The sequence below is a fragment of the Rattus norvegicus genome, chromosome 10, assembly GCF_021556685.1.
Source record: "Rattus norvegicus strain SHRSP/BbbUtx chromosome 10, alternate assembly SHRSP_T2T, whole genome shotgun sequence".
Taxonomy (NCBI): domain Eukaryota; kingdom Metazoa; phylum Chordata; class Mammalia; order Rodentia; family Muridae; genus Rattus; species Rattus norvegicus.
In genome coordinates this window covers 87026756-87053152 of record NC_141543.1, presented here as the reverse complement: position 1 = coordinate 87053152, position 26397 = coordinate 87026756, and the positions used below count along the sequence as shown (strand labels likewise).

Here is a 26397-nt window from a genome sequence, read left to right as displayed (position 1 = left end):
GCGTGACTTGAGAAAGGTCATTGACACTGCTTGCCTTGTACAGTGGACACCAAGTCCTGTCACTGTGGCTAATTCCTGAGACAACACAGAAAAAGAAAGCTCTGACTCACAGGCTTGGAGGCTCCGGTCCGTGGCGAATGGGCCCTTGTGGCGAGGGAGCATAGTATGGTTGAACTGTATGACAGAGACTCTCACCTCACAGCTAGAAAGCAGCTGCTCCTACTGTCACCTGAAAGGCATGCCCACAGGGACCTGAACACCTCCCATCATACCGTAGTTTCTAAGGGCTCCAAATCCCAATGTCACAACAGTGGTTTATACCTATACCATGGGGACCTTTGGGAACACTGATCCAAACCACAGCACCATCTAATTCTGTTAGTGATGGAGTTTTGTTTTTCTTGATACAGGATCATAGATAGCCCGAGCTAACTTCAGACTCTGAACCTGTGTGCCTACGGTTTCTACCCCCTGTATGCGGGATTATAGGCAATGCACCCCTTAGAATGGTTTGTGCAGTGCCGAGAATCAAAGCCAGGCACTCCTGTGTGGTAGACAGCCACTCTACCAACCCAGTTACATCCCTAGTAGCTTGAGATAGGCTCTTGTGTAACCCAGGATTTTCCAAACTCTCTTACGTAGCTGTGGCTGGCTGGTCTTGAGCTCCAGGTCCCCCTCTCTTCATCTCCCAAGCTTTGGGTTTACAGGTGTGTATGCCCACACACTCTGCTTGGTTTTTTGTTTTTGGTTTTTTTTTTTTTTAATTATTTACTTGTTTGTCCATTTGTTGAGGTAGGGTCTTGTGGTGTATCTCGGACTGGCCTCAAATTCTTTGTTCCTATGCCTCAGACTCCGTATGTATGGCTGAAATTACAGCCATACAGCACTATGCGTGGCTGGCCTTATCTGGCCCTGTTAACTGTTCTCTGAAGCTATTTATTTGATTAATTTCCACTTCTTTATTGGGGGCATGAGCATATCACAGTGGCCATACGGAGGTCAGAAGACACCTTGTAGGAGTTGCTTCTCTCCTTCTACCAAATGAACCCCAGGGATCGAACTCAGGTCATTGGGTTTAGCAGCCCGTGCCGTTACCTGGTTACCTGCGGAGCCACTTCTGGGAGTCTCTGGAACTTTAAAAGCTGCCACAGCTTCTGCCCAGGAGGTAACTCGCCTAACCAGCCTGCATATCACTATCTTGTGAGCACTCTGGCAGAGAGAGAATGTGGCCAGTTCCAAGGATACGACCTTGTTTTTCTCCCCACACACACACCCATTACAGAAACTCCCAGGAAAACAAATCTGGCCACCCACAGGGCAGCCTCAGTTTTTGTCTGCATACTTTTGTTAAAAGTATCCTTTTCCCTTTTGAACACAGCAAAAGGGGGAAAGAATGTAACACATTTTACAAATGAAAGTTCCGCTTGTTGGTAGAGCGCTTGCTTAGCATGCCCAGAGCCCTGGGTTCGAGGCCCAGCATCATATGAAACTGGGCATGGGAGTGCTATGCCTAAGACCCTAGCACTTGGGAGGTGGAATCAGGAAGGCTAGAGGTACTAGGTTCTCCTTCATGGCTGTAGTAAGCATCCTCCCCACCTTCAGATTTTAAAGCATCTCCCTTCAGAAAATGACCCTGTGTTCTAAGATGCATTGGATATGACTGTCCTGGTCTTGTCATTGGAGACAGGACGGAGGGTCATGGCATAGTAATCCAGATCCTCGAATCTCCAGCCCCTTCTAGCAGCCCATCCTTACAGCACATTGCCTCAGGAAGGCACAGCAAGTCAGGAGTCAGGATGCCACCATGTACGCTCCAGTGTGCATGGTCCCTCAGCCTCCTCGCAGGCAGGACTCGCCCTGCAGCTGCTGGCCTCCTTGGCTTCCTCAGGGTGTCAGAGTCTGATCGCATCTGACACTGCCTGGGCTCTGACCTCTCTTCTTTTTCCAGTGAGTATGGAATCCAAGTCATCAGTGGCCAAGTTTCCAGTGACTATCAAACATCAGACTGTACCCAAGTTGTATGACCCTGGACCTGGTAAGGCTCTCATCCCTGAGGCTCAGGCATCAGGCCTGGTGGAAGTCAGAGTGCAAGGTGGTTTGAATGACAAGCTCCGCCTCCTCCCGCCCCACTCGTATATTTGAATGCTCAGTCTACAGTCGGTGGAACTGTTTGGGAAGGAGTAGACGGTGTGGAGGAGGCGTGTCGGAGGTGTGGCCCCGTTGGAGGAGCCGTGTCACTGGGGGAGCTTCGCTTTCTTTCTGCCTCCAACTTGTGAATAAGATGTAAGCTCTCAGCTACTTCTACCTGCTTGCTGCTTTTCTCCTAGCCATGATGGCCATGGACCCACCTTCTGAAACTGTAAGCAAGCTCCCACTCACGTGATTTATGTATAAGCCGCCTTGGTCGTGGTGTCTCTTCACAGCAGTAGAAAAGTAACTAAGACAGAGAGAGCACTTTTTCTCTAAGATTCATTTTTATTCTTTTTTTTTTAAAGATTTTATTTTATTGTATATGAGTACACTGTAGCTGCCTTCAGACACACCAGAAGAGGGAATCAGATCTCATTACAGATGGTTGTGAGCCACCATGTGGTTGCTGGGATTTGAACTCAGGACCTCTGGAAGAGCAGTCAGTGCTCTTAACCACTGAGCCATCTCTCCAGCCCCATTTTTATTCTTTTTAATTGTGTGTGTGTGTGTGTGTGCGTGCGTGTGTGTGTGTGTGCGCGCGCACGCGTGCGCGCACATGAGCGCACACATGCTCACGTATACATACGCGCCCTTGTGTATGGGTGTCCACAAAGGCCAAAATTCTTCCTACGCCTGGAGTTCTAGGTGGTTGTGAGCCACCTGATATGGGTGCTGGTAACCAAGCTTTGGTCCTCAGCAAGACCAGCACATGCTCTAAACTGTCAAGACCCCAGTCCCCTCAGTCCCTTTTGAGACAAGGTCTCATCTGTACCAAGGTGAGCCATGTATATAGTTGAGATTATCAAACTCCCAAGCATCCTGCCTCATTTCCCCCAGGGCCGGAATTTCATGCAAGCACCAGCAAGCTCAGTTGGTAGGGATCAAACCTAGGGCTTCGGGTATGTTAGGCAGGCACTCTGCCGACAGTTAGACTTCCATGGCTTCCCTATTCCAGGGTAGACTAGAGATCCTCTGGCCTCGGCCTTGTTAGTGGTGAGATTACAGCATCTAGTGATGTGTGCGCGTGCACACTCCTGTGCATTTGTGTGTGTGTGCCAGTGCGTATGCCTGTGTGGGTGGGCGAGCCAGCAAGCACTCCTGCTACACTGGGGATGTGAAGTCAGAGGACGGCCTCAGGTGTGGTCCTCGCCTTCCCTCCATCTTAGGTGAGGCAAGGTCTCCTTTTAGTGTTTGCTACTGCATATACCAAGGTACCCGGTCCTAGACCTTCCAGAGACTCCTGTCTCCTCCTTCTGTTCCACTGGGGTTAGTTACGGCTGTAGAGCCTGGCTTTACGTGGGCGCTGAGGGTTTGAACTTAGATCCTTGTGTTCGTACAGGGGATACTTTACCCACCAAGCCATCTTCCTGGTCCCAAGTGCGTTTTCTTTTTGATGTCGAATCTATAAATGTTCTTTTAGTGATTTTTTTCTTTTTGTCTTTTGAGGTTGGGTGTTGTTACACAGCCTAGGCTGGTCTTCACCATCCTGCAGCCTCGGCCTCCCAAGCACTGGGATTACAGGTGTGGGCCTGTATACCTAGTGCTTGATCTCTCCCTCTCTCTCTCTCTCTCTCTCTCTCTCCCTCCCTCCCTCCCTCTCACTCTTGCTCTCGCTCTCTTTCCTCTCCTCTTCTCTTCTCCTCTCTCTCTCCGTCTCTCTCCCTCTCTCTCTCTCTCCCTCCCTCCCTCCCTCCCTCCCTCTCACTCTTGCTCTCGCTCTCTTTCCTCTCCTCTTCTCTTCTCCTCTCTCTCTCCCTCTCTCTCCCTCTCTCTCTCTCCCTCCCTCCCTCCTTTCCTCTCCCCCTTCCTCCCTCTCACTCTTGCTCTCGCTCTCTTTCCTCTCCTCTTCTCTTCTCCTCTCTCTCTCTCTCTCTCTCTCTCTCTCTCTCTCTCTCTCTCTCATCCTCAAAATGAAAGATTTATTTTGACTAATGGTTCTGAAGGTCATTTTTCTCATTGCTGTATGAATACAGAAGCAGCTCACTGGAGAAGGGGTTCATTTGGCTCATGTATTGAGGGACCTGCCCATCACAGCAAGGAAGTCTGTCAGTAGGAGTGTGAGGCAGCTGGCGCACTGTGCATACTAGGAATCTTCTCTCTTTCCTTCCTCCCTCCCTCTCTCCCTCCCTCCCTTCCTCCCTCCCTTTCTTCTTTCTCTTCTTCTCTTCCTCTCTCTCTCTCTCTCTCTCTCTCTCTCTCTCTCTCTCTCTCTCTGCTTACAGCATATGGATCAGGATGCAGGTTCTCAGCTACTGCGTCAGTGTCATGCTTGCCTGTCTGCAAACATACTTCCAGCCATGATGGTTATGAGCAAACCCTCTGAAACTAGAAGTGAGCCCTCAGTTAAATGCTTTCCTTTATAAGCTGCCTTGGTCACAGTGTCTCTTCACAGCAGTAGAGCAGTAACTAAAGGTACTCGTCACGTTATATTTGGCTACAATCTCCACCATGGTGTTGAATAACAGCAGCAGGCAGTTTTGTTTGCTCCTGACTTTAAGAAGAAAATTCTAGCACGATGCCATTCATGTTGCCATGTGGCAGGCGTTTCAGGGTAAGAAACCTCTCTTCTTCCGTTTCCTGTCTAAGAATTTTTACTATTGGGGCTGGGGATTTAGCTCAGTGGTAGAGCGCTTACCTAGGAAGTGCAAGGCCCTGGGTTTGGTCCCCAGCTTTACTATTAGTGGATGTCAAATCTTTTTAAGATCAATATATATTTGTGTGTGTGTGTCTGTGTGTGTGTGTGTGTGTGTGTGTGTGTGTGTGTACCAGGTGCTCACTCAGTGCCTGTGGAGGCCAGACGAGGGCGTCAGAGCCCCTGGAACTGCAGTTTCAGTCGTTAGGGAGCCACCAGGTGGGTGCTGTGAACCCATGTCTTCTGCAAGAGCAGCTGCTGCTTAGTGCTCCAGTGTCTGTACCTTGGTGTCTTTCCCGTGAACGAGCTGACCCTTTTCTCTTTTCCAAGTCTTTTGTTTTTACCCTTCCCCATGTTTATGCATACATATGTTGTGTGTTTATGCATACATTGTTGTGCTTATGTATAGACACATCTGCTTGTGTATGGATGGTGCCCATGAACCACGTGGAGACCCACGGTTACCACCTGGAATCCTCTGCAATGGCACTTCCGGCCGGTTCACTGAAATGGGGTCTGAGTCAAAGCCAGAGCTTGATAATACAGCTAGTCTCCCTGGACAGCTGGGGATCCCCTGAATCCGTCTTCTGAAGCTAGAACTATAGGCATGCTGCCACCCCTCCCAGCACTTCTGTGGGTTCTTGGGATGGGAACTTGGGAAACTGCACATTTGAATGGCAGATGTTTCAACCACTGGGCATCTCCCCGGCCTCTCCAAGTCTTGTGGGTTTCTTGTTTGTTTTTACAAGTCATGTGCTTTATGGTGAACAGTCTTGTTGCTGTAAAATTATAAAAAATGCTGTCTTTTACCCCGCATTGTAGTGCCCCAAGATATCTGGTAGATATCTTCATCTCAGTCAGCAAAGCTTCTCACCTGCTCTGCTCCATCCCATATCACACTGCCGATGGCTTCTCTCTGAGCCTGGCACCAATGTCTCTGCCCATCCAGTTCCCAAGGCAGGCTGCCACCATGCCAGACATACACATCCCAATTCCGTGGCAGCCCAGTGTCTCCAGCCGCCACATACTCTCTTACACTTAAATCGCCACAAGAAAGAACACACAACACAATAACCTCTGATCCAATAAGATATAATTACCCACCTAGACATACAAAGTCCTGTACACATCCATCATAACAACCTGTAAATGTGCAGAGAGGAGTCTTAGCATCGGCCTCCATGTTCTCTCTGCTGCTTCTCCTCACCTCCTCCGGTCTCCTCTTCTCTAAAACTTTTCTCCTGCCCATCCTTCCTTCCCATCCAATGACAGGCCTCGGTCTATCTTGTGCCTGCCTTCACCTGTGTGACATCCTACACAGTCTGGTCCAGGTCCTCTGGTCCTCAAGTAGACTTCTTCCTAACCAGGCCTTCCTGAGATAGAGGCAGGAAATTTCCATGATGTTCTCCTCAGAACTGATGGCAAAGGTAGGCCATGGGGCCTTTAGACCTTTTCTTCTCTTCTCGGGCTCTGGGCAACTCAACTTCTAGTAGTTAACATGGATAAAGGACACAAGGGTTTGCTAACAGGCAAGCCAGAAAGGAAGAATCCAGGCAGCAGGAAAATGGCACAGCAAAAGCAGCCAGGGACAAAGATTTCACCAAATTGGGTAACCTTAAAATGTCTTTATTTCCCAGTGCCACTGAAAAACTCTGATTAAACACCTCCTGTGTACAGAAGGCATGAGGTCCCTAACACTGGCAAGTTAGAGGATAAAGAGGCCACCAGATAATGGGAGTGTAACTTAGTTGGCAGAATTGCTCAGCATGAGTGAGACCCTAGGTTCGAATCCCCAGCCTGGTAGGAAACCCATCTGAACAAAGCAACTCTGGACAGAGGTTCTAGCATTCACTTCTACATTTTTCTCTAGAGAGGAAGCTCAGAAACCTGGTGACCATCGCCACGAAGACTTTTCTCCGTCCCCACAAGTTTAAGATCCTGCTTCAAAGTATTCGAAAGTATTACCCAGACTTAACCGTGATTGTGACTGATGACAGCAAGGAGCCCCTGGAAATTAAAGATGACTACGTGGAGTATTACCCCATGCCCTTTGGGAAGGTATATCCCCCTCAGACCGGGGGCATCTAGCTCCCAGAACAAGAGTGCCCCAGATTCAGCTGTACCCATGGTCTTCTCTAGGGAGCAGAGTCCTGTGGTAAGAGGGTTCAGGGTTTCTCTTGTTCAGATGCAGAGGGAAACTGGCTCGATCTCATCCCACATGAATGAAGTGCTAGTTTATTCTATCCTCCTCCTATTTGATGTGGAAATTGACAGAGGTTCTTCTTTTTTTAAGATTTATTTATTTATTTATTATATAGAGGGCATCAGATCCCATTACAGATGGTTGTGAGCCACCATGTGGTTGCTGGGATTTAAACTCAGGACCTCGGGAAGAGCAGTCAGTGCTCTTAACCACTGAGCCATCTCTCCAGCCCTTGACAGAGGTTCTTATAGGTGGATCTGACATCTGATTGTGACGTGTGGGGCCACAGCAACCTTTTGTTCCCTGTGACTGTGCCCAAGCGAGGCTCTCCCTCCCTCCCCACCTCATCTCGCCTAAAAAAGGGAAGGATATTACTGATAGCAGATGTTCCCCAAACCAACATCTCCCAGGGAATAGAAGGCAACTGGAAGATGAGAAAGGACTCCAGTCTATTCACAGAGGCCACTGGACCAAGGAGGGACTTTCCAATCTTTGTCTCAGTCTCTGATCCAGAAAGTCCCTGTCCCTGCCATGTTTCTCTGAGGCAGACTCCTTTGACCCGGTAGTTGTGAGCCTTGTCTGAACTATAGAATCCCACAGACTCCAAGTTCACCCATGGTGGGAGGCGGTCTGGCCACTCCAGGAAAGCTCCCCCTGGTGACAATTGCTGTTCCAACCCCATGCTGCCTGCAGGGCTGGTTTGCTGGTAGGAACCTGGCCATCTCACAGGTGACTACTAAATACGTCCTCTGGGTGGACGATGACTTTCTCTTCAGCAACAAGACCAAGATTGAGGTACTGGTGGATGTCCTGGAGAAAACTGAACTGGATGTGGTAAGAGACAATGACCGATCTGTAATCACGAGGAAGGGTGGAGAAAGGAATGTTGGTGTCCGAGGGGGGAGCTGAGGGGATGAGGGGCTCACAGCTTGGCTGCAGAGCGTGCTCTGTTTTGAGCAAATTTTATACGCCATACCAAAAAAAGTTTACAATTGTTCTATTCTTAAAAGAGCATATTTATACCACATTTCTAATTATTTTCTTGGACTATATGAGGTTTAAGAGAACTGTGTCCTTGTTCAGTCACGTTTAAAATTAATTGGTTAGATTTATTTCCTTTTATTTTATGTGTATAGTTGTTCTGTCTGCATATATATCTGTACCTACAGAGGCCAGAGGAGGGTGTTGGACCCCCTGGAACTAGAATTACAGATGGGTGTGAGCTGACACATGAGTATTGGATGGGAACAGAACTCAGGTCCTCTGCAAGAACCACTGAGCCATCTCTGCACCCACCAGCCCTCACATTTATTTTAAATATGAAAATATAGTTGGACACCTTTAATTCCAGCACTGGGGAGGCAAAAGCAGGAGAATCTCTTGTGAGTTCAAGGCCAACCTGGTCTACAGAGTAAGCCCTTATCTCAAAGACAACAAAAGCAATCCCCTAAAGTAATACTGTGTATGGTGGTGCATACCTGTGGAAGCGGCTGATGGGAGTTCAAGGCCAGCCTCAGCTACAAAGCAAGTGTGTATGTATGTGTATACACATTTGTATGTGTGTGCCTACATGTGGAGATAGGGATTCAGTGACCGAGTGGCAGTGTGGGAAGGGCTGTGGCCACAGGGTGGAGCCACTGAGGGTCCTTTCGAGGCTAGAGCCACAGAGTAGTGTTTACTCTCTTAAGAGGTGCGGTCCAAGGAGGCTTCCTGGAGGGATAAACACGGATCCTGCTCAGACCCTGGTTTCTGTTTGCTGACTAGGTGGGCGGCAGCGTGCAGGGAAACACTTTCCAGTTCAGGCTGCTGTTGGAACGGAGCGAGAATGGGGACTGTCTTCACCAGAGGTGGGGATCATTCCAGGCCCTCGATGGCTTCCCCGGATGCACGCTGGCCAGTGGCGTCACGAACTTCTTCTTGGCTCACACAGAACAGCTCCGAAGAGTCGGTTTTGATCCGGCCCTGCAAAGAGTTGCTCACCGAGGTGAGAAGCTTGGAGGGTGAGGCAGGAAATGAGGAAGGTCCTCCTTGGAAACCCCTTCTTGATCTCCCAGGGGTCTCCTGTCACCCCAGCCTATAGAGCTCACAGTCCCTCTTGCCGCCCTCGTCTCCCCACGCTGCCTCAGTCCACTTGAGACGTGCTCCTCCTTCCTTCCCCGCAGCTCAGTCCTTTATCTTTCTCTGCTTCCGTCTTCTTTCGGGAAGTCTTTTCCATCTAAAACTGCACCTAGGGACCGCCCTATCCCTCTCCCCTTCACCCCTTGCTCTCCAGAACCCACAGTACTGTTTAGTGGAACCCAGTGGATGCCCACTCTTCAATCTGAGAAACCGAGGCTTTCTGTTTCTTTCCTTCCAGCTCCAGGACTCCCTGGAACCAAGGGTGTGGCTGCATTTTCCGGTGGCTAGGAACCAGGTTCTCCTCAGGTGTGGGTGGGGGACCACGGCGGTCTGTCTTTAGTTCCCTTTGTCTCCTGTTTCTCTTTACAGAATTTTTTATTGATGGGCTGGGGAGCCTGTTGGTGGGCTCGTGTCCGGGGGTGACTGTAGACCACCAAACACGAACACCATCGAAGGATCCAAAGCTGGCTGCCTTGGAGATGTCTTACGCCAAATACCGGACCAACACCAATTCTCAGGTCCAGTTCAAGTTAGCGCTCCACTACTTCAAGAACCATCTCTACTGCGCCACTTAAAAGGCAAAGAGCCGGAAGTGCAATACGCAGATTAGCTGTGGACAACAAAAAAATAGTAGGACTGGACATTAGGTGTGCTAAAAGCAGACTCCTAACAAGGGGAACAGAGAGCGAAGTAGCTGGAAGTTGGAGCCAGTGTAGGGACCCTGAAGTCGGCTCAAGATGCCCCAAAGACTAAGTTCTCAGAACAGAGATTTTCTGCCCCCGAGGGGTAAAGAGCACGGAATAAGAGACAAAGACAGGGGCTGGCCAGTGGTGGTTTACACCTTTAATTCCAGCACTCCGGAGGCAGAAACAGGCGGATCTCAGTGAGTTTGAGACCAGTCTGGTCTTCAGAGTGAGTTCCAGGACAGCTAGGGCTACATAGAGAAACCCTGTCTGGAAAAACAAACAAACAAAAAGTTAATTTAAAATAATGTTATTCAAAGCCAGATGTTATGGTTGGTGTAGTGTTGTAACCCCAGAGCTGAAGTAGCAGATTAAGAAGAGTTCAAGGCCAGCATGAGCTATGTGAACGCCTATCTTTAAATAGGGGGGCTGGAAAGAGTTCAGTGCTTAAGAGTGATTAGTACTCGTACCTAGATTGGTTCCCAGGACCCACATGATCAGTCCCAGCTGTCTGTAACTCTCTTCATAATTACAGTTTCTGGAAGCGTCTTCTTACCTCCAAAGCTCCTGCATACAAATGGTACATACATACACTCAGGCACACAATAAATTTAAAATAAATGAAGGAACAGTGAATGGCTAAACATTAACCAGCTAATTCTGCTTTTATTGTGTTAAGACTGCCTGGCCTAGAACTCTGTGTAGAACAGTCTGACCTCAAACTCATAGCGATCTTCCTGTCTCTACCTCACAGTGCTGAGATATGAGGTCTGAACCACGGTTTCTGGCTTGATTTTTTTTCTTAAGAATTATTTATTTTAATATGTATGAGTACATTGTAGCTGTCTTCAGACACACCAGAAGAGGGCATCGGATCCCTTGTGATAGTTGTGAGCCACCATGTGGTTGCTGGGAATTGAACTCAGGACTTCTGGAAACACAGTGCTCTTAACCTCTGAGCCATCTCTCCAGCCTTCTGGCTTGATTTTTAAACTTTGAAACTTTGATTTTAAATATGGTACTTGTTCATTGTAACTTTTATATTTTAATTTAATGGGTTATTAAACTAGATGTTAAAATGATAGAATATTCTAGAATAAAAATGACTTTTAAAATCATGAAAAGTAACACTAATTTTAAAACTTACATTTACTCCAATTTACTCTTTATGCAAATTTCAACACTCTGAACACACTTTTTTTTTTTTACTTCCCCAGGTAGTTATTGTTGGACTATAGAAAGTCAAGCACCAGCTTGGAGTGGGTACGGAGACAGGGAATGACACACCAACTGGGTGTGGTGTGGGCTTTTAATTCCAGTCTTGAATTCAGAGATCCTCCAGCCAGGGCTGTACAGTGAGCTCAGAGGAAATGGCTCAGAAGGTGAAGTGCTTACTACCCAAGCATGAAAACTTGAGTTCAGATCCCCAGAATACAAAGTAAGGTGTGGCTGCAAGTCTGTAACCCTGGGCATTCTCATAGCAAATGTAACATCCTCCAGTTTGACAGGGTTGTCATTAGCATGCTCAAGTGGTCTTTTCTCTACTTCAAGATCTAGAGTCATCTCTCCAGGAAAAAGAAATAGTCGAGATGTGGCTTTGAGAGAGAGAGTTTCCTATGATCCAGTAATACTTCTTTCCCAGGAACACAGGATGTTCCAAAAGGATGTGAAATAGTCCATTCAATTCAAAGGGTTCAGGAAGTCCCTGAAAACCACCAGACACACTAGGCCCTCTCCTTCCTAAGTATATTAGCTGTAAGGACTGCTGAGAGACACTCTCAGACGAGTTGAGCTGCCTGAAACATTATCCAACCTGTTGAGCTGTCTGCAAGTTGTACAGAGGGTTCCAAGTTTACAGCTTTTGTGATGTTGTGAGCTCTCCTGTTGCAGCTGTCTTTTGAGTCATTCTTGCTCCTGTGATAATCCCTCACCCATACTTCTGCATGTAACCCCAATAAAACTCATCAGTCTGCTACATTGGACTTGGGCAGTGTCCTTATTTTGATCTGTCGTTGGTTCCTGATTGGAGTGAGTAGATGTTCATCCCCATTTTCCCAAGGTTAGTGTCACATGCCAGTGTGATATTAAGAGTCTCTGAGCACAAAACTGGAACATTTCTTCCTTTAGGTCTTCCTGTGTCCCAGAGCAAGTGGTTCAGTGATCAAGTCTGTTAAGACACTAGCCACATTTAAAGACTAGGGAGCCCCAAGGCCTGCTCTCGAGAACTGCCAGCCATAGCAAGGGGAGAGGGCAGGTTTAACCCCCCACCAAAAAATATGACCCCCTTTTCCTGTTAACTCATACTGTAGTAAGCAAGGACAGGGAAGCAATCCTTTAATGTCACCCAAGGAGCACAAGGAAGGGTTCAGTGAGGGTGCCAGTCAGTGAGATTAAGAAGGTGGGGGAATGCCCAGGACAAACCTGAGCAGGGAGAAGTGGGGACATAAGGGCAGTCACTGTCACCTGTATAAACACACATCTATATGCTGTAAGGGATACAATCCTCTTGAGAACCCACACCGGGCCAGTTGTAGGGCAGGGGAACTACATAGTGAATCCTGGAGAGCAGAGAAGGGAGAGAGGGAGGGAGGGAGGAGGGAGGAGGGAGGAAGGGAGGATGGGGAGGGAGGGAGGGGGGGGAGAGAGAGAGAGAGAGAGAGAGAGAGAGAGAGAGAGAGAGAGAGAGAGCACGAGCCAATGTGTCCTGTACAGTCATGGGACCCTTTGGGAGGGTGGGAGCAGGTGTCTCTATGTAGCCCCAGCTGTCCTACAACTCAAGAGATGAGCCGCCTGTGCCCGTAGAGTCCTGGAATTAAAGGCATGTGCCACCGTGCCCAACTCACAGGGCCTTTGTAAGAATGAAATAAGCAGAAAATAATGAGATCTAGAAAAGCCTACTGTTCAGGTTCAGCCTTGACGGAAGGTAAGGCCTAAAAGAAGTGTTGGGATTCAGACTTTGGACCGGAGGCCAAGGTGCTTATTTTACATACCAAAGCAGACCTGGTCTCCAGGTTCTCCCAGCATCCCTCAGTCCCTACCTGAACTTTCCATCGCAGAGGTTGGGCTTCTCCCTCAGAGGCTCTTCACTATATAATCCAGTTTCTGTCTGGATATCTTGTCTCCCAAGTCCCCTCTGCATTTCTCTTCCCCGTCCCCTCTGTCTCGTCTGCATTGTGACTTCCCTGGTCTCGTTCCTTGGGCCTGGTGAACCAGGCCAACCCCTACCCCCAGGAAACCTGCTGCCTACTTGAACTTGGCTTGAGTTGGCTTATTTTATCCGTGGAGATAACCTATCAAGATGCTCAATGTTACTTTCTTCTGCAAGAGTTACAAACCATTTTTCTCTTCTTATTTTTTGGAGACAGGGTTTCCCTGTGTAGGCCAGCCCTGGCTGACCCGAAACTTACTCTGTAGACCAGGTTGGACTCGAACTCACCTGCCTGCCTGGAGTGCTGGGATTAAAGAGTGTGCACCCCCCCCCCCACACACACACACTATTAAAGTTCTTATCCATTCACTCAGAGACAAACTGTCAAACTCTCTCCAGCTGAGGTTTTTTGGACTTGAACTAACCACGTTCTTGACTGCATGCGCAGGTAAAGGACATCATGGATCATACAGAAGAGGAAATTGTCAGGATAGCGGATGGCTCATAACACTAGAAGGGGGTGGGCAAAGCAAGTTCAGGAAAGTGGCCAAGAATCCAGGAACTGAGGGAACCAGGGACGCAGCAAGACCAGTTGCTCACATGTCACTGAGGTCAATGGTGTTGGACGCACCACCAGAACTGGATCCCGTTCTAAATTCCCTGGCTCCTGGGTGTCAGTCTGGACAAGCTAAAGATAGTCAGGCAGACATCTGGCACACACACACACACACACACACACACACGGAGCCTGGGGAAGAAGTGCATCTACCTTGGACACGGTCTAGTGTCCCCCAGACTTGCAAAAACATTGGGTTTCTCAAGAAAGTGAGACTCGCCCGTGACTGCTAGTTTTGGATGTCACTTTGACTACATCTGAGATTAAAGTTGGGAAATAAAGGACACACCTGTGAGGGACTTTTGCACAATCTTAAGTAGGAAGATTCACTTCGAGCCCAGACCTTGGGTCTTTATTATATATTCTATATTAATATATATTTATAACATACAATTACTTATATACAGAAATATTTATATTATATATAATAGTCTATTAATGTTATATATATATTCATTCTATAAGTTGCTACCCTATAGAACCCTGACTAATACAATGTCATACAGCAAATAGATTGCACTAGTGTGTAGCTCCTCCGTTTGCTTGTGAATGGCATCTGACGCCTAAGAAGTAGGAAGCAGAGTTGACTGGTTTGTCTTGTCTCGGTACAAGTTTGGGGTTGGGGAAGTGTCTGAGGTCACTAAGGTCAGCAGAGTAACGTTCTGGAGGAGCCAAGAAGGTTGTTCAGTTCAACACAGTTAAGTAGCCAGCGTTGGTCCAAACTTGGCGAGTCTGACCCCAAGTAGTTTATTTGGTGAAAACTTTCCTGGTGATAATTAACCAATTGCCTGTGCCCAGCAAAGCTTAAGGCATGACTGCACTGAAACTCTTTGTAAAGAGTTTGTATATGTGACATCTTCCACCAAGACAGTTTCTACAGACTGAGAAAAACCATGCTCAGAAAAGGATCTGGGGAGGAACTGGTGAGGTCTCAGCCTATCAGTCTCAGGTCACAGGCTACCAACCACATCCACTCCCAGCCCTCTGGGCAGAAGACAGTTACACATCTCTCTCACTGAAGAGACATTCCTGTGTATTTAACGTTCCCGGTTTCCTTAGTGCTTATTTCTGAGCAAAAGAACTTCTGTGCCTTGCACACAGGTTATTTCTTAAACTCTTGGAGAGCACTTCCACAATAGCCATCGTTTTGGGGCCAATTCTCACTGTATTATAATGAACAATATATAGTTAAAAGGTCAAGAGCTTCCTTGAAGCAGCCCCGTGACACAGATGGATGTCCAGCCTCGTGGCACAAATGGATCTGCAGTAGAATAACGCCCCGAAGGTAAACTGCTGAGTCAAATTGTTGACTGACCTGCAGAAACACATTCAGAGAAAATGAAACACCAGACAGCGCAGAAGGTTGTTTGTTTGTTTGCCGTGTGTGCGCGTGTGCGTGTGCGTGTGCGTTTAAAATTCTGACTGGGTTTTTCTAAGGATGGGAATGCTAGAAGTTTCGGTAATCCGGCCTTCAGAAGCGCGGGCGGAAGTGCAGAACTGGAAGCGCCAATCTCCCTACATATAATTTGCATAGCGCGGAGCGGGGGGCCTGCAGCATCCAGGTGGGGGGCACTCTCCAGCATCCCCGTTTGCACCCCAGGTTCGTCCGGGGTTTGAACGGCTGTGCCACCACGTGCCAGTCCGCGTCCTTCCCCGCTGGGCCAAAGCGTCCTCGCTATAGCCCTCCTAACATAAATGCAGAAAACAAGTAGAAAGCCCAGGCTGCGTGCGCCGAACCTCCTACCGGGAGTCGGGGACCAGCTTTCTCCGGACTTGGTCCGACCCGACAACCCGCCGCCCCCGGGACTTGGAGTTAAGAGCCGGGACCCCTGGAGGAGCACCAGAAGAGGTGACACCTTGGGGTCCAGGAACGTTTGGAATTCGTAAGGACATGGGAATCTCCGTGGTTCCGTGTCTGTCGCCATCGCGGACACCAGTCACGGGCCCAAGCCAAGTGTAGCGAAGCTTAGAAAAGGTTGCCCGACGTCATGTGGCTTGAGAAGGCTGCCGGGCGCCTAAAGCCGCCAGCAGGTCCCATGGTGTAATGGTTAGCACTCTGGACTTTGAATCCAGCGATCCGAGTTCAAATCTCGGTGGGACCTCACTGAACCTTTTTTGGCCCTAGAATCTCTGTTTTGGGGCCTGTAGGAAGTAGTAACCAACCCGAGCCTTTGCTGGGATTGCACTGACCTGTAGGATGGACGATCAGCTTCCCTCCCTGAGTCTCAACAGGCTTACATTTCAGGAACAGCCTGGGCTGGGAGGCACTGCGCACGCGCGCCGCGTCGGAAGGAAAAATAAACGTGTTGATGGAAGACTGAACATAACTTTACCCTGGAGGGAAAGCGAAAGAACCCGAAAGATCCCGAGGCTCGCCTGTCTGAGTACCGCTGCTCTCGCCGCGTCAGGGAGTCCCCGCCTCCTATTCTCTGATTGGGTGTTGTGAAGAAAGCGCGGCGGGATTGCTTTGTGAGCCGCGAATGAAGTGGCCGGACAGGGCCAGGGGGCGGGCAAGTGGTGCCAGGGGACCTCTGATTGGATACAAGCCAGTGGTTCCCGGAGGCTTGTGCGTTTAGGGGTCAGAAACCTGTGTTTTGGTCTTGGTTCTGCGTTGCTCACGCAGCGAGGTTGTGTTTCAATTAGAAACAGTCCCTGAGTCAGCCGACGGTTGGTCAGTACTGTTTCTCGCCGTCCGTGGGGGTGTTTGTCCGAGCGAAGGGCAAGAATCGCTGAGGGTTCCTCCAGCAGCATTGAGCGCGTGTGCTTGGGACCCGCGGGAAAAGGCTTACCTCTACCACTGGGTGGAAAATATGTACAGGGGGTATTAAATCTTCTTTGGATTCATGTCTGGGATTTGAGCCGTGTTTGTCCCTGTGGGATAAATGACGAGCGAGCCTGCTGACGCATTATGATCTCCCTACAGAGTGATTGGCACGGTGGCTATAGGTCTCTCACCCTTGGGAGGATACCATGGAAACAAAAAGGAGCCTCTCTCGACTCTCCAATTAATTCTCTAAGCATGCCTCTTGCAGACACGACCCACGCACTCTTTAAAACACCTGAATGGATCCGTTTGAATGAGCCATCATAAGACGTGAGAGGAGTCACACTTGTGCTATCAGAGAATAAAGCTACTTGTTAACTGCACATTAAAGAAATTAAGATAATGTCTGGATGGGTATACATACCGATGGAACAGAATAGGGGAGCAAGAACCAGCCCCTCCTTTATGGACAGTTTATAATAACAAAGGTGTCACAAAAAAAATTAATAATAAAAGGTAACACAACAGGGTTAGGAGAAAGGACCTATTTGACGTTGGGCTGTGCATTTACAGGGAAAAAAATTATAAAATCGGATTCCTGACTACACCAAGCACAGCAGAAAATCTCATGAGAATTGTTGACCTGAAAGTGACAGGAGCAGTGCGCTTTGGCTGACGACATAGGGGAATACCTACACCTCAGTTTAAACAAAGCCTGAATAAAACGCCCAAACGTTGGGTGTGCCACTCCATGCTCTTATCCAAAGATACCAGTAGGAGAGGGAACGTGTTTGGGTGTGTTGTTCAGTAAACTGCAAGGGGCTCAGAGCCACAGACTAGGGATATACACGTGTAATGCATACATTGCAAATAAATCTAAATAACTTCTAAAAAGCTGTAAGAAAACTGCCTGCCGGCACGTGCACTAACATAGGACAAACCCCACAGGAACTGCTAAGCATCATGGGACATCCCTATAATGCCAGTACCCGGTGTTGGGGGGTCCGAAAAACCAAAACAACCCAAGCAGTCACAAGAGTCCAGCAGAGCAAGATCTTTATTTGATTAGGCAGCAAAAAACAGGCCAGTCAGGAACAACAGCACAGACTCTTGACTGTGTCTTTGTAAGCCCATTGGTTGTTGGGAATTGAACTCAGGGCCTCATGGAAGAACAGCCAGTGCTCCTAACCACGGAGCCATCTCTCCAGCCTTCCGACTATGTCTTTGACCATTCGTCTTAGTAAGTATTTAAGCAGATGCCAAAATCTTACTGTAGTTGGGCAACTACAGATTGATCAGGGCTGCCAAACACACTCTAGAACTGAACTGCGATCCCTAAGAGAAACTGTACAGCATTTTAAAAGGCTGGAACCCCAAAGTGAGGAAGAGCAGAGATGGCTGTAGCATTTTCCAGTCATATTTTGACACAGGAGTCGAGCAAGTGACTTTCTTTATTCAGATCACCTGGCTTCAGGGTCCTCAATCCAGTCAGGTCCCCTCCTGGACTTCTGGCACGAATTCAGAATGATAAGGGGCAGACAAGCTGCACTTAGTCAATTTAAGCCCTGACAGCCAATACATTTACAACTCGTGTGTCTGGTCAGATAATCTGCAACTTCTCTCTTTCCATTCAAACATGTTTACAGAAAAACGTGAAACGCCTGAGGAAGCAGGATAGGAGTTGTTTCCCGGGCCTGGGAATGTAACCTGTTTTGACCCACATTGTTCTGCATATGTAATGTATTCCCCACGGACTGTTAACTGCTCAAAAGTTACTTATCCAGAGGTTAGAGAGACGACTCACTGGTTTACAGCATTTCCTCCAGAAGACTAGAGTTCAATCCCCAGCACCCACATGGCAGCTTACAACACTCTGTAACCCCAGTTTCAGGCAACCCGATGTCTTCTTCCAGCCTTCGGGGGCATCTAGCATACATGTGGTACACAGATATAAGGCAAAATACTAATACATATAGAATAAATGATAAATAGAGCTTTTAAATTACTTAAGATGATTATGGGTGAATGCCTGAGACCCCACAGGTCTCAGACCAGCTTAGGCATCATACTAATTGTCAAGGCTCAAAAACTAAGAGCCCTGGCTGATCTTCCAGAGGATCTGGGTTTGATTCCTGGGACCTACATGATACTCACAACTGTCTCTCACTCCCGTTCCAGGGGACCCAATGCTCTCTTCTCAGGCACACACACACACACACACACACACACACACACACACACACACCACAGGCAAAGCACTCATACACTTAGATAAGTTGCTCCTAAGTTGCGACATTGGCGATGAGAACTTATGGGTGTAAGTTCAAGGGGCGATCAGGAAGAGGGCTCTGATGATTTTGCTGTTCATCAATGGAATAGCCCCGAGAGACAGAGCTTCTGGTGCCTACTAGTGTTCTGTCTGCCGTGCTGTCAGAGGTGTCTTCGCTTGGGAGGAGCCTGGGCACCACACACAACGCTAGGCCTTCTCTGCTTCTGTTATCAGGGAATCCCCACTTCCAGCTCAGAGCTTTGCTATGTTTTCAAATCAGTTTTCTGGGAGTTTCCCCCTTTTGTTTTTGTTGGTTTGTTTTGTTTATTCATTGGTTAAGATGGTGAGATAAAATATTTTGGTAAGGGGCTGGAGAGATAGCTCAGTGGTTAAGAGCACCGACTGCTCTTCCCACGGTCCTGAGTTCAAATCCCAGCAACCATATGGTGGCTCACAACCATCTGTAATGAGATCTGATGCCCTCTTCTGGTGACAGCTACAGTGTACTCATATAATAAATAAATAAAAATTTAAAAAGAAATACTTTGCTACACACACACACACAGACACACACACACACCTGAAATATAAGTTTAAGAAACATGATCTGGGCTGGAAACATGGTTCAGTAGTTAAGAGCGTAAGACCTCCCGTTCCCCTTGCAGAGTGTCTGGGTTCGATTCCCAGCACCCTCTGGTTCACAACCATCTGTAACTTCAGTTCCTGGAGAATGCGATGTCTTCTTCTGACCTCCTGGTGTGTGGGTGCTGTTGATGGTGCACCCTTTTTATCCCAGCCCTTGGGAGCCAACGGCAGGAGGATCTCTGAGTTCAAAGCTAGCCTGAACTATAGATGAGTTCCAGGACATCCAGGGTTGGTTACACAGAGAAACCCTGTCTCCAAAAGCCAAACTTATTTACTAGCATTATCTCTCTGTTCTTCATCCAGCTCCAGGTTCTCTAGTCTTATCGTCCCCTCTTCCTGTCCCCTGAAGCTTTAGGGGAAACCTCTCTTTTCTCACAACAGTCTGAGAAGTCCCTTCTCATGGTTTTCTTCCCAAGAAGGGACAATGACAATTTTCTGGCATGTACTAGAGAATACCTTCCGTAATATGTTGTCCCAGTCTAAGTCACCAGCAGAGGGCAGCACGCTGACACAAGCAAAGTTGCGTTTGGCTCCTACTTCCTGAGGCTGTCTGTTCCTTCTCTTGATTTCCACGTGCAGGTAAGATAATGCTTGAGTACCACTTATCACACAGTAGCCTGGGAATTGCCGAGCACAGACTCCTTTCACACCCACTGCCTAGCAATCTTAGGGTCAATGAGATAAAGCAAGCCTTGACCTCTGCCCTCCAGGAGTCTGAAATCCTTAAAAAGAAATTGGAACTGGAGAGACAGCTCAGTGGTTAAGAGAGCTTGCTGCTCTGGCAGAGGAACCAGGTTCGATTCCCAGCACCCACATAACAGGTCACAACCATCTATAACTTTAGTTCCGGAGAATCCAACGCCCTCTTCTGACTTCCTCAGGCACTGGCCGTGTACCTAGTGCATATAATAAGCAAAAACACTCATAGTTGTTATTTTGTGGGGGGATAATGTGTGCACATGCTTGTCGGCGTGCATGTGCATGGAAGGGGTCCTCGTAAGAAAGAGGTCAGAGGACAACTTTCAGGAGTCCGTTCTCTCCTACTGTGCATTCTCGGGCTGGAACTTGGGGTATCAGGCCCGTGCAGCAACCACTTTTATTTGCTGATGAAATATTGATGAAAATATTAAAATCGAACCCCTAATCCTGACCCCTGGAAAGCTGAGGTGAGGACATAGAGACCAGTTAGACTGTATAAGAAGTTGCAGGCCAACCTGGGATAAGTACTAAAAACCTGTCTCAAAGCCAAAAGGAGATGGACATGGCAGCCCATGCCTTTAATTCCAGTACTTGGAAGGCCTCTAGAGTTCCTCTGAGTTCCATGACAGTCAGGGCTACACAGAGAAACCCTGTCTAGAAACAAAACAAAAACAAAAATAAAAGCAAACAAACAAACAAACAACAAAAAGCCAAAATAAACAAGACAGGCTTAAGTGAGGACAAACTCCTAGAGAGAGAATGAACTGGAGACAGAGAAAGCCCTGGGCAGGAGGAAACTCCCCAGGAAGCTGTGGGGCCTTTAACTAAGGCTGGGGCAGAGGGAGAGAATAAGGCCTTTAGAGATGAGTGTTTGAGAGCTTTACAGTTATGGAGAATTAGTGTAGCTAGGAATTAGTGCACCCCACAGCAGGTATAAGCCTGTAGTCCCAACACCTGAGGAGTTGAGCGACGAGGGCCAACATGATCAAACCCAAGGCCGTTCTCTGCTGCCTAGCGTGTTAGAAGCTCAGCCTTTCTCATTAGGCCCCCTCTCAAAAAGAAAACAAGCATTTGAAACCTGAAAATAACTTAGCCCAATATTACCTGAACAGGACTTGGAGAAACTGAAGAGCACGGCCCCTCCCCAGCTGAGGAGCCTCCTGAATGACAATCGCCTGGCCTCTGTTGGGCAGTCTCTGCTTCTCTGACCCAAGGGCTCTCAGTCCCCTTCACTGCCCTTCCTCCTCAGGCTGCCCTGAATTGCTGGGGTTCCTCCAAGCTCTATTTCTGGCCTTTTTCTCTCAAACATGCACAGCCCTCTCGAGCAATCTTTCGAGTAATCTCCGTCACTCTTGGAAGATCAGCTACCATTTGCCAGTGATTTGGAGTAGGGCACAGAGGAAGAATGTAAGGGAATCTCTGGGAAAGTGTGTGTGGGAGAGATGGGGGTGTGTGGATGGAGGGATGGTTTGAATGGGTTGGGTGAGTTGGAGGGTGGGATGGGTTGGGGTGCATGGAGGGTGGGGATGGGGTTGGGGGTAAGGAGAGAGATGGAGGATGTCTGTACCTGTGACATCACCGTTCACTCATCATCCAAGGACCATGATAAAGTTGAAGGAAGCATCCTGGGTACTTTCCTCTGTCTGTCTTTTACCCTATTCCTCTACTCCACTCCGCTCCTTCTTCTAACCACATCTGGGAGGCTGGCTGAGTTACACTGCTTCCCCTTTTTCTGGAAACTGCTGCTCTCAGGGCGGCCCTGAAAGCCATTTCCACTTCCTGGGAAGTTTTAAAGGTTCTGGTCAGGTGGTCAAAGGCATAACTAAGGAGCTGAAGAGAAAGAGATCCAGGAAGATGCTGAGGCTAGACCCTTCGGGGGGTGAATCCAGAGACTGCAAACAGTACTCAGTTTTCTAGAGGCAGGGTCACAGAGGGAACTGTGGGTTACCCCACTGAAATAGTGATTTAGGAGTTAGTGTTGTAGTCTCCAACATCTGTGGACCATGGAGTGTCTTCTAGCCATGAATGTCTTAGACCATGTTGTCTTTAACCAAAAAAACTCTCCCCAGTAAAAAAATAAGGGGCTGGGGATTTAGCTCAGTGGTAGAGCGCTTACCTAGGAAGCACGAGGCCCTGGGTTCGGTCCCCAGCTCCGAAAAAAAGAACCAAAAAAAAAAATAATAAATAAAATAAAATAAAATAAAAAGAGTCGCAAGATACTTGAGATGAATCCTGGAGCAGAGAAATTACATTAGTGAAAAACCCAGAGAAATCCAAAGCCTTGAGTTTAATGAATAGCATTGTACTGATGTTAGTTTCTTGGTTTTGTTTGTTCATTTTCTTGGTATGCATTCATCCACTCCTGTGTCCATGTCAATATCTCAGGGCCTCTCTGTGATGTCAGAGCAAAACTCTCAAGGGTCGATTCCCTTCTTGTACCTTGTGGAGATCCAAGTCAGGTTGCCAAGCTTGGCAGCAGTGAGGTGTTTCCCCAGCACCCCCCCCCCCCATTGCTCTTTTGAGGCAGTGTCTCACTGTGTAGCCCCGGGCCGGCCTGACACTCACAATGTAGAACTTGCTGACTTCTGCCTCTTTCCCCCACATGCCAGGATTACAGGCGTGTACTATCACGCCTGTTTCTTAACTTCTTTATTTTAATAAATGTCATGGTCGTACAAGAGGTCACCACTAGGCAGCTTGGGAAAGGGCAGAGGGGAATTCTGTTAGTTTGCAATTCTGCAAATTTTGCTGTAAATCTAAAAATATTTCAAAATAAGACCACTGAGCAGGGTGGGGTCTGGAAGGAGTGGAGGGGAAGGAACTGCTGTGAGAATGTCGTAGAAACAAGACAAAACTACAACAAAAACTAAATAAAACAAAGCAAACAAATAAATAAACAAATAAATAATGGTAGTAGGATTTGATGGCCCCATCGAGTGATCAGAATCTGCAAGCAGTGGCATTTGTAGCATGGTGGGCTGACTTGGGACAGACCCAGTGAGTGTCCCAGCTTTGCTGGGTGACACCACTGTGCCCAGGCTAGGTGCCATTGGAAGAACTGCCTGGTGTGCTCTGAGGAACCAATGGCACCCACCTCTCAGGGCTCAAACCCTCAGAGATCCATGAAATCAGGACAGAAAGGGTGGCTTGGATGCTACCAGGGACCCACTCTCAGAACGATCATGCACCTTCTCTTTGTGTGTGTGCCTGTGTGCATTGAGTGTGTGCAAGTGCACCTATGAATGTGTGTATGGGAGGTGTGCACGCCAGTGCTTGCACATGCATGTGTAAGCCAGAGGGTAATACGTCTTTCAGTCTTTCTTCAAATGCTGGTCACATGCTTTTTTTCCTTTCCTTTCTGAGACTCGGTTTCTCAGACACTGGTTTAGAATTCATCAATTGGCAAGTCAGCCAGGCTGTGCAGGAAGCCCCAGCATTCCATATATCTCTGCTTCCCCAGCACTGGAATTACAAATGTTCGCTACTGTGCCCAGCTTCCTGCCTTCCTTTGTCTGTCTTTGTCCTGGAACTCCATATGCAGGCCCCCAACTTACAGAGATCTGCCTGCTTCTGCCTCCTGAGTGCTGGAATCAAAGGCGTGTACCACCGTGCTGCCACAGGCCACTGCCTTTTTAAAGACTTGGCTTTGCACTTGCAAGGACAACACTTTACTGATAAGCCATCTCACCATCCCCCATTCGCTCTATGCTCAGATAGCTGGCATTGTTTATGGTACTAGGGAAACAGAAGTTGTGTGTACACTTGTATAGTGTGTACACTTTAGTCAATTCCACATTTAAGAAGCTGGGGCAGGAGGATCTGGTATTTAAGCATACCCTTAGCTTCTGTACTGGCTGGTTTTGTGTGTCAACTTCACACAAGCTAGGATCATCATAGAGGAAGGAGCCTTCCTTGAGGAAATGCCTCCATAAGATCCAGCTGTAAGGCATTTTCTCAGTTAGTGATCAAGGAGGGGAGGGCCTATTGTGGGTGGTGCCATTCCTGGACTGGTAGTCCTGGGTTCTATAAGAAAGCAAGCTGAGCAAGCAGGGGAAGCAAGCCAGCAAATACCATCCCTCCAAGGCCTCTGCATCAGTTCCTACTTCCTGGCCTGCTTGAGTTCCAGTCCTGACTTCCTTTGGTGATGAACAGCAATGTGGAAGTGTAAGCTGAATAAACCCTTTCCTCCCCAACTTGCTTCTTGGGTCATAATGTTTTGTGCAGGAATAGAAACCCTGACTAAGACAGCTACCTAGTGAGACTATCTCAGCAAAACACACAAACAGATACCCCAGAGAGAAAAGAATGTTGGACCAATGACTGAGCTCGAAGCTCTGAGGATCTTGTGACTTTTATTGTGCCTCTGAGCAGCTAGGAAAGCTCACTTTCAGAGAGCATGAGGCACACAACAGAGAGTGAAGGTGAGCTAAAGAAAAGGCTTCTCTGACTGCGGGCCCTAGCCAAGAAGGGAAGAGTTGCTTGATTGGGATACTATACGGGACAGAAATCCTAGCTCTCAAGGATGCCAGGGGCTGGAGAGATGGCTCAGTGGGTGAGAGCACTGACTGCTCTTCCTGAAGTCCTGGGTTCAATCCCCAGCAACCACATGGTGGCTCACAACCATCTGTAATGGGCATTTGATGCCCTCTTCTGGTGCAGTGTACTCACAAGAATCATTGCTAGGCATGGTGGCACATCCCTTTAGTCCCAACACTGAGGAAGCAGAGTAGATCTCTGAGTTCAAGACCAGCACGGGTCTACATCGTGAATACTGGCTGTTCTAAAACTCACTTATAGATCAGGCTGGCCTTGAACTCACAGAGGTCTGCCTGTCTCTGACTCCCCAGTACTGGGAGTAAAGGTTGCTGTTGTTTGTTCTTGACTTTTAGCATGGCGGGATTTAGAATCGCTTCTGAGGCACAACTTTAAGTGTTTCTGGCAGTTTCCATAAAGGATTAACTACAGGGAGATGATTAGCCATTAACACCTTCTAAATGGTGGCGGAGCCATAAAGATATCTAAGGACAAAGCAGCGATAGTTGCCTCCCTTCTGACAGTGTCACCCACTGCAGGTACTGGGCTCCAGCTTCTCCAGCCTTCCTATGTGGACTAACTGAAAACTGGCTGCTCTCCAGGGAGCTTCCAAGTCTTCCTACAATGAGGCATCCAGCTTTGAGGACGGAATAGCTGCCGTGTTATCAGCCTCTCTGACATACAGACGGACACTCCAGGAATACCCAACCCTTATCCTATAAGCCAGCTAGCAAATCCCCTTTGTACGCAGTCTATCAGTTCAGTTCCTTTAGCCCACTCTGACTAATACAGCTGTCATTCGTGAATACATGCTCTCCTCCCCACCAATCAGATGTCAAGATCAGTAAACTTTACTTCCCAAGGAAACTCTTCAAGCCATCCTGGCCATACTACTTTGCTGTTTGTCTTGCCTCTCCGCCCAGGAACCATCACTTCTTAGCTTCCTCTCTAGCCTTCTCTTTCCATTTGCAGTCTTGTCAAGAACAAATTCCCACTAGGTGTGGTGTGATTCATACCTATCATTCAGTGCTGGGGAGCTGGAGGCAGAAGTGCTGCTGTGAGTTCAAGGTCAGCCTGGGGTACTGCATGAGATTCTATTACAAATAAGCAAGCTAGTAAGCAAACAGAACAAAACAAACAAACAAACAAACAAACCCAGGAACATCGGTAAGTCATTCCCAGCAGATAAAGCTGGGTAACCCAACAAGCAAGACCCTTCTGACCATCCAATCCACCCGTAGGAGCATCCCAAGGACCTAGGACTTCTTCTGGACATTCAGTTCCAACCTGACTTCTGTTCCATTTAAAATACAGTTCTTGGGGTTGGAGAGATGGTGCAGCAGAAAAAAGCATTGGCTGCTCTTCCGGAGGACTCTGTTTGGTTCCCAGTACCAACACAGTGGCTCACAACTGTCTGTAACTCCAGTTCCAGGGAATCTGATGCCCTCTTCTGACCTCTGAGGGAAATAGGCATTCATGGGGCACACATACATACAAGCATGCAAAATGCTCATTTACATAAAACAAATCTCAGAAGGCAAAAACATTAAGATACAATTCAAGCTGGGCACAGGGATGCACACATCTTTAGACCTAGCTCTCAGGGGTCTAAATAGCAAGTTCTAGGCCCTCTAGAGCTACCTAGTGAGATCCTGTCTCAAAAGAAAGCCAAATAGCAATAACAAAAAAGTTTGAATGAGAATAGCTATATAGGCTCGTACATTTGAATGCTTAGTGACCAAAGAGTAGAACTATTTGAAAGGATTAGAAGGATTAAGAGGTGTGGCCTTGTTGGAGGAAGTGTGCCGCTGGGGGTGGTCTTTGAGGTTTCAAAAGCCCACAGCAGACCCAGGCGCTCTCTGCCTGCTGCCTGTGGATCATTGTCAGCTACTGCTCA

General features: G+C 48.0%; 1 protein-coding gene, 1 long non-coding RNA gene and 1 other non-coding gene across 5 annotated transcripts in view; 2 read left to right on the top strand and 1 right to left on the bottom strand.

Annotated features, from left to right (window-relative positions):
* Positions 1 to 11801, top strand: part of B4galnt2 (beta-1,4-N-acetyl-galactosaminyl transferase 2) — a 56924-nt gene extending 45123 nt beyond the window's left edge. The window contains exons 7-11 of the mRNA XM_087575020.1: positions 1949 to 2035; positions 6693 to 6880; positions 7719 to 7859; positions 8790 to 9009; positions 9513 to 11801. Of these exons, the coding sequence (XP_087431146.1) occupies positions 1949 to 2035; positions 6693 to 6880; positions 7719 to 7859; positions 8790 to 9009; positions 9513 to 9718 (842 nt within the window). The 3' untranslated portion in view covers positions 9719 to 11801. The remainder of the gene's footprint in view (positions 1 to 1948; positions 2036 to 6692; positions 6881 to 7718; positions 7860 to 8789; positions 9010 to 9512) is intronic.
* Positions 7103 to 15972, bottom strand: LOC134480858 (uncharacterized). 3 transcript variants are annotated; one of them, XR_015632028.1, is made up of 3 exons: positions 15781 to 15972; positions 10297 to 10393; positions 7103 to 9753 (listed from the first exon to the last, which is right to left on the bottom strand). It is a non-coding gene; the product is annotated as an uncharacterized LOC134480858 (long non-coding RNA). The 3 variants fall into 3 exon arrangements; XR_015632027.1 differs by lacking the exon at positions 15781 to 15972 and having other exon boundaries at positions 10297 to 10738; XR_015632029.1 differs by lacking the exons at positions 7103 to 9753; positions 10297 to 10393 and adding an exon at positions 13916 to 14905.
* On the top strand, positions 15621 to 15692 carry Trnaq-uug1 (transfer RNA glutamine (anticodon UUG) 1). The gene has a single exon. It is a non-coding gene; the product is annotated as a tRNA-Gln (tRNA).
* Positions 15973 to 26397: the final 10425 nt, after the last annotated feature.